The 6,936-nt window shown below is 46.0% G+C and overlaps 1 protein-coding gene across 1 annotated transcript in view; it reads left to right on the top strand.

The window, feature by feature from the left end:
- The window catches only part of LOC115288504 (T-cell surface glycoprotein CD1a-like), a 5,090-nt gene extending 1,874 nt beyond the window's left edge, over positions 1–3,216 (top strand). The window contains exons 3-6 of the mRNA XM_029935862.1: positions 1,404–1,682; positions 1,863–2,141; positions 2,481–2,571; positions 2,710–3,216. Of these exons, the coding sequence (XP_029791722.1) occupies positions 1,404–1,682; positions 1,863–2,141; positions 2,481–2,571; positions 2,710–2,788 (728 nt within the window). The 3' untranslated portion in view covers positions 2,789–3,216. The remainder of the gene's footprint in view (positions 1–1,403; positions 1,683–1,862; positions 2,142–2,480; positions 2,572–2,709) is intronic.
- The last annotated feature ends 3,720 nt before the right edge of the window (positions 3,217–6,936 follow it).

The raw sequence follows: 6,936 nt of genomic DNA, 5'->3' as shown, positions 1-6,936 counted from the left end.
TTTTTGGTGTATAAGAATGCAACCGATTTCTGTATGTTGACTTTGTACCCTGCAACTTTACTGAATTCATTGATCAGTTCTAGAAGGCTTCTGGTGGAGTCTGCTGGGTTTTCCACGTAGAGTATCATGTCATCTGCAAAAAGGGAAAGTTTGACTTCTTCTTTGCCAATTCTGATGCCATTTATTTCCTTTTGTTGACTGATTGCTGATGCTAGGACTTCCAACACCATGTTCAACAACAGTGGTGAGAGTGGACATCCCTGTCGTGTCCCTGATTTCAGGGGAAAAGCTCTCAGTTTTCCCCCATTGAGGATAACATTGGCTTTGTGCTTTTCATAAATGCTTTTATGATGCTTAAGTAAGTTCCTTCTATCCCAACTTTTTTATTAAGAAGAGATGTTGTATTTTGTCAAATGCTTTTTCAGCATCTATCAACAGGATCATATGATTTTTTTCTTTTGTTTTGTTGATCTGGTGTATCACATTTATGGATTTGCGAATGTTGAACCAGCCTTTTAACCCAGGAATACATCCCACTTGATCATAATGTATAATACTTTTTATATGCTGTTGAATTCGATTTGCTAGTATCTTGTTGAGTATTTTTGCATCTGTATTCATTAAGGATATTGGCCTGTAGTTCTCTTTTTTCATTGGGTCTCTGCCTGGCTTAGGAATTAGAGTAATATGTGCTTCGTAGAAGGAGTCCAGTAGTCTTCCTTCCATTTCTATTTTTTGGAATACCTTGAGAAGGATCGGCGTTAACTCTGCTCTAAGCATCTGGTAGAATTCCCCTGGGAATCCATCTGGCCCTGGGCTTTTATTAGTTGGGAGATTTTTGATAACTGATTCGATTTCTTCACTGCTTATGGGTCTGTTCAGAATTTCTATTTGGCAGTCTCCAGTTCTTAAAAGCTTCATGTCTTCTGTTCCTTCCCCTCTTCTCCTTGACCTCAGGCTGTGTTCTCATGTCTCCCACTAGACCACCCCATTCCCTGGACTCCACTCAGACAGCCTCCTCTCCCTCACTCTGGGACTGATCTTGAATTGTGCTTTATTCCCCATTTAGTCCCCTCAGTGACCTCTATCGATGTGTTCCATGTATTCAAGACTCTCCCCTCCCCCTGGATGGTTTTATCCCAGCTCTCCTGCTGAGCCCTTCCATGTCCTCTGCCCACACCCTTCCTGTCTCCCCAAAACGTTGTTCCTTCCTCAGTGATTCACCTCTTCCTCTGTCTGCAGCAGCCACCGCTTCCACTCTGTCTGAGCCTCTGCTCAAGCCAAACTGGCTTTATTCCCTCCAGTACTCTCAACTTCACTCTCTGCTTTGTCTGCCCTTGGCTCTTACCACCCCACTAATCTCTTTCCCCCCTTTTCCTGTAACTCACAATCTCTCTTCCAAGATCCCATTCAGGTACAGATGGCCAAAGGCTGTGAGCTGCGCTCTGGAGAGAAACCAGTAGGATTTAAGTGGATTGCCTATCAAGGATCAGATCTCATGAGTTTCCAGAACATGTCATGGATACCACCTCCACAGGGAGGAAGGAGGGCTCAGGAGGTCTGCAAACTGTTCAACCAGTTCCATGAGGTCAATTTAAGAATACAAACACATATTAATGACCTCTGTCCCCGTTTCCTCTTGGAGCTTCTTGATGCAGGGAAGGCATATCTGCAGCGACAAGGTCAGTTCTGCTCCCTCCCTCCACGCTGTCTCTCTTTGCACTCATAAATTTGCAACATTTCCTCAAATTCAGGGTGAAAGGGGGCCAAGAAGGAGAGGGATGATGGTGATAGGTTTCTAGAGGTGGAGAGATGTGTGTATCTAAAGTGCTCAGTCTGAAAGATCTGTTCTGTCTCTTCAGTGAGGCCAGAGGCGTGGCTGTCCCGTGGCCCCAGTCCTGGTCCTGGCCGTCTGCTGCTGGTGTGCCACGTGTCTGGTTTCCACCCAAAGCCAGTGTGGGTGATGTGGATGCGGGGTGAGCAGGAGCAGCCAGGCACCCAGAGAGGTGACATCCTGCCCCATGCAGACGGGACATGGTATCATCAGGTCTCCTTGGATGTGGAAGCCAGGGAGGCAGCTGGCCTGTCTTGCCGAGTGAGACACAGCAGTCTAGGAGGCCAGGACATGGTCCTCTACTGGGGTGAGGAAGGGTTGGAGGTAGGGGACTGGCTGGGAAAGAGAGTGGATGGCCCTTCAGCAGAGCAGGAAAGCCAGATGAAAAATTTGGGATTCTAGGGACTCCAGATCATAAAGCACATAAAAATTAATAACCCAAGAAATGGAGAGCTTAGAGTGAGGGTCCTGCAGAGGTGGGAGGAAGTGGAGGGTCGTGTGAAGGATCCTTCTCTGAATAGGGATTGGAGAGGAGAAAGGAAGGGTGGTGATGAGGCAGAGGGTGACAGAATCGGGAAGGACCAGGAAGGTGCAGGTCAACCAGAGATGGATCGAAAGCGACACCGTCTGTGCACCAATCTTGCAGAGCAGCACCGCCCCGTGGTCTGGGTCTTCCTGGCATTGATGGTGCCCCTGGTGCTTCTGGCGGGTCTTGCGTTCTGGCTCTGGAAGCGCTGGTAAGTCTGGGGTCACCTTTTTGCTCTTTCCCAAGGGTGTCCCCACCTTCCTGCCTGTCTTACCTCTCCTCCCACTGCTCCTACACCTGCAGTCCTCACCTCCACCTGTTGCAGAGATTTCCAATCTGTTTCCCCCAGGAAATCACCCTGGAGACCTCAGTGCATTGGCCTCCCTTTGGAGAGAGATCCCAGCAGCCCAGGATCAGGACACTCCTAAGCCCATCTCAATGGTGATGGACTTGCACTTCCCCGTGTGCATTCTCTGTGTTCCCCTTTTGCTCAGTGACCTGTTGTCGATCTAAGCTGAGTGTCATTTGGGAGGAATTCTTGTTCCAATCTGATTCTGAGACTGAAATCTCAAAATTATCTTAGAGTAAAATGAAGTCTGAGACTCTCCAAAGGTCACAGGCATCTTGTGTCACTTCCTCCCACAAGCCCTTCCTGACCCACATAGTGGAAGCAGTCTTTGTTTGGTCAGAATCCCCACCACTTTAACCTGCACGGTGGATAATCTACACCTCACTTCCCATCCTTTTTTGCCCCGCATTTAGGTCACTTTTCCCTTCAAACTCCTAGGTCTCTTGAGTGCAAAGTCCATGTCTTTTTAATACTTGAATCCTTGGCAAGGAGTCACACCTGCATGGAATAGGTCCTCAATAAAATTCATAGGTTTTTTTCTTCTTTTGCTTCCTGTCATGTTTGTTGTAGTTGAGATGTGATGTTCTTCTTGATGAAAGTCTTCTTACACTGCCTGGAGATCTGACACTGTTATGGCTCCTTGGTACCATTTCTGAGTCCCTGGGGAGAACATAGTTTAGCTTGTGATAATTCCTGTTATTTAAATACAGACACCTAGTGGAGAGGACCTGTTCTTTCATGCGTTACAAATATAAGGAGGAAGGCAGGATGTGGGCCCTGGCTGTTTGAGGTACTCAGCATTTCCCAAACATCTCCTGTTATATAGACAGCAATCACAGCTGGAAAGAAGGAATGAGTCCATCTTTTTTTTTTTAATGTTTTTACTTATTTTTGAGAGAGAGAGAGACAGTGTGAACAGTGGAGGGTCAGAGAGAGAGGGAGATATAGAATCCGAAGCAGACTCTGGACTCTGAGCTAGCTGTCAGCACAGAGCCCGATGCAAGGCTTGAACCCACAAACCATGAAATCATGGCCTGAGCTGAAGTCAGATGCTTAACCGACTGAGCCACCCAGGTGCCCTTGTTTGAGGCTCTCAGGACAGCAGCAGAGATGTCACCTTGGGACTTGTTGGAAATATAGAGTCTTGGCCTCAGCTGAGCCTCACTGAATCACAAAGTGCATTTCACTTTATTTATTTTTATTTAAAAAATTATTCATTTTTGGGAGACAGAAAGAGACAGAGCCGAAGTAAGGGAGAGGCAGAGAGAGAGGGAGACACAGAATCAGAAGCAGGCTCTAGGCTCTGAGCTGTCAGCACACAGCCCAAGACAGGGCTCGAACTTACAGAGTGCAAGATCATGACCTGAGCTAAAATCAGATGCCTAACAAACTGAGCCACCCAGGTGCCCTTCACCGTGTGCATTTTATCAAAATCATAAAGGGAGTCACAGGTGCATAAAATGTGATGCCTAAGAAGCAGTAGCGCAAGTGTGTCCCTGGCTGGAAAAGAGGTGGTCTTGAAGGGGAACTAGACGGTTGTGCTCAGGAATGAACGGGGATCCGTTAAGGAGAGTGTATCCGGGGCATCCTCACACTCACAGCTGCTGGGATCCAGTCACTGAGGACAGGTTCAGCCACTGAGCACTGCTGTTCTTGGGGGAAATACAGGTTTCAGCTCCTGAGAGTCTCTGCTCACAAGGAATACCAACTGATGAGTATGCAACCGTGTTTCATGTGTGTGTGTGTGTTTTTAAAGACAGATTACTATATGTGTGTGTGTGTGTGTGTGTGTACTGGGCCCTCTCATTCAGCCCCTAAACAAATTAGAATTTGTGACTTTCACCCATGTGGAATATATACATATACACACACATATATCTAAATAATTGATTGTGTACTGTATTTCCCTACAGTCAGACACCAGCTTAGAAGCATGTAACATTTCCAGGTTTGGTTACTGTGATCGCCAGTGTCTTTGGCTTTCAGCTCCACCATTGTGCTGCCCATGATTACTTAGAAACAAACAAGAAGATATGGTCATCATTTCATGAACCCACAGATTAAGCTCTTTTCCCCCGTTCTTTTGTGGCATCATCAAAGCATCCTAGATGTTATGTTAGCACTTTCTGAGGTGGCTCCTCACAGACATCACGAATTTACTTTTCCTTTTTTGGATTTGCTGCCTTGTTGATTCTTTACCACCGAAGTCAGAGGCCCACAGCTCTGCATCGGGAGTCTGAGCAAGAGTCACCCACAGAGTTCTGTCTGTGAAGCACATCTCACCTTCTGGTGCTTAGGAACACCAGTCCCCTTGCAGCTCTGGGCTTTAGGGCCTTTTAAATCACTGAAATCACTCAGAAAGTGCACGTAAATGCAGAAAATGTGGTACCAAATGGATTATTAAATGGACACATGTTTAGGTGCGGGAATTAACATGGGAAGGCAGAGCAGCGACTGGTTCAGCCTCACGAGGAGGACACATGTGATGGGGGACACACGGCAAGTCACTGTCACTGCTGTTATGAGTGGCAGTGAGCTGATGTGTTTGGGGTGACAGATCAGTGTCACTAGGTTCTTTAGCACAGACAGCCTCCGTGAATAATGAAGATGAACTCTTTGTGACTGATGATTCCATTAGCAGAATTAGTGCAGAGAGCTCAAAACATAAGCCCTTTCAAGCTCTGATCATTCCAGAAGGGACATTCTGAGTGGAAAGTAGTAGGGAAAGAAAGATCATCACTTTCTTTGGAAGTTGAAAATTTTGCTTTTCTATTTGATTATGGTTTTCATTGCTATTTCTGCCTAGTTTCCTAGCATAGCAACTTATTTTGGTTCAATGTGGGTGAAAACCACAAGTTCTAATTTGTCTAGGGGATGAAAGAGGGGGTCCAGGGTAGGAGAACATCCAGAACGACCAAGTGTAGGAATCCACCATCATACATATGTGGGATTTCTGGAAAGTAAAGTTGAGATAGGATATGTAGCAAAGGTGAAAACTACAGGATGTGGGCAAGCAAATGACAGGACCTCTGCCTTCTCATCTGAATTAGAGTCGCTACTGCTTCTCTACCTTCTTGTCCACCTTGTCTTCCTCAAATGGACACCGCATGGTTTTATGTGGGCTGACTTCACCCTCTTGCATACACTGGGCCCGGATCAGCTTGAGTCCATCAGGAGAAAGCATTCTTGACCATGTGACAGGATGAAGGATGCACACGTGACAGTCAGTACAGGTGAGTCAGAGAGACGCCACTTGTCCTCATTCAGAGTGATGGTTCAGAACCAAAATGTGCAGAGTGCCTGGGTGGCTCGGTTGGTTAAGCTTCTGACTTCGGCTCAGGTCATCATCTCACAGTTAGTAGGTTCCAGCCGCACGTTGGGCTCTGTGCTGACAGTTCAGAGCCTGGAGCCTCCTTCGGATTCTGTGTCTCCCTCTTTCTCTCACCCTCCTCTGCTCTGTCTCTGTCTCTCAGAAATGAATAAATGTGAAATAATAAAAAAAGAACCCGAACACAGAATGTGGAACGTGAGATCTTAAACATGTCAGAAGAGAGCTCATGCAGACATGTCTCTGCATCAGCTGTGGCAATCCTTTTCTAGAAATGGCTCCTGTGGCAAGGGTAACAAAAGCAAAAATAAAATATTGGGTCTACATCGAAATAAAAAGCTTTTGCACAGAAAACAATCAACAACATTAAAACAAAATGTAGTGAATGTGAATAGATATTCACTAATGACATATCCAATAAAGGTTTAGTATCCAAAATATACAAGTAACTGTACAACTCACCACCAATACAAGCAAGAATCCAGGTAAAAACTGGGCAGAAGGCATGAGTAGACATTTCTCCAGAGAAGACATCCAGGTAGACAACAAACACATGAAAAGATGCTCAGCATCACTAATCATCAGGGAAATACATACAAATCAAACCACACTGAGCTATCACTTCCCTCCTGCCAGCTTGGCTAAATTCAGACAGACACGGAAGAAACAAGTGTTGGGGAAGATGTGGAGAAGGACCCTTGTGCCCTGTTGTTGGGAATGCAAACCAGTGCAGCCCCTGGGGAAGGAGCACACAGTGTCCCCAAAAGTTAAAAAAAGATTTCCCATGTGACCAAGTAATCACACTACTGTGTGTGTACCCAAGGATGAGGAAAACAGCAATTTGAATAGATACATGCACCCCTATGTTTATTGCCCCATTATTTACAATAGTCAACTTA

Source organism: Suricata suricatta, chromosome 3 (genome assembly GCF_006229205.1).
Source record: "Suricata suricatta isolate VVHF042 chromosome 3, meerkat_22Aug2017_6uvM2_HiC, whole genome shotgun sequence".
In the NCBI taxonomy this organism is placed as follows: domain Eukaryota; kingdom Metazoa; phylum Chordata; class Mammalia; order Carnivora; family Herpestidae; genus Suricata; species Suricata suricatta.
This window is presented reverse-complemented; position numbering and strand designations above follow the sequence as displayed.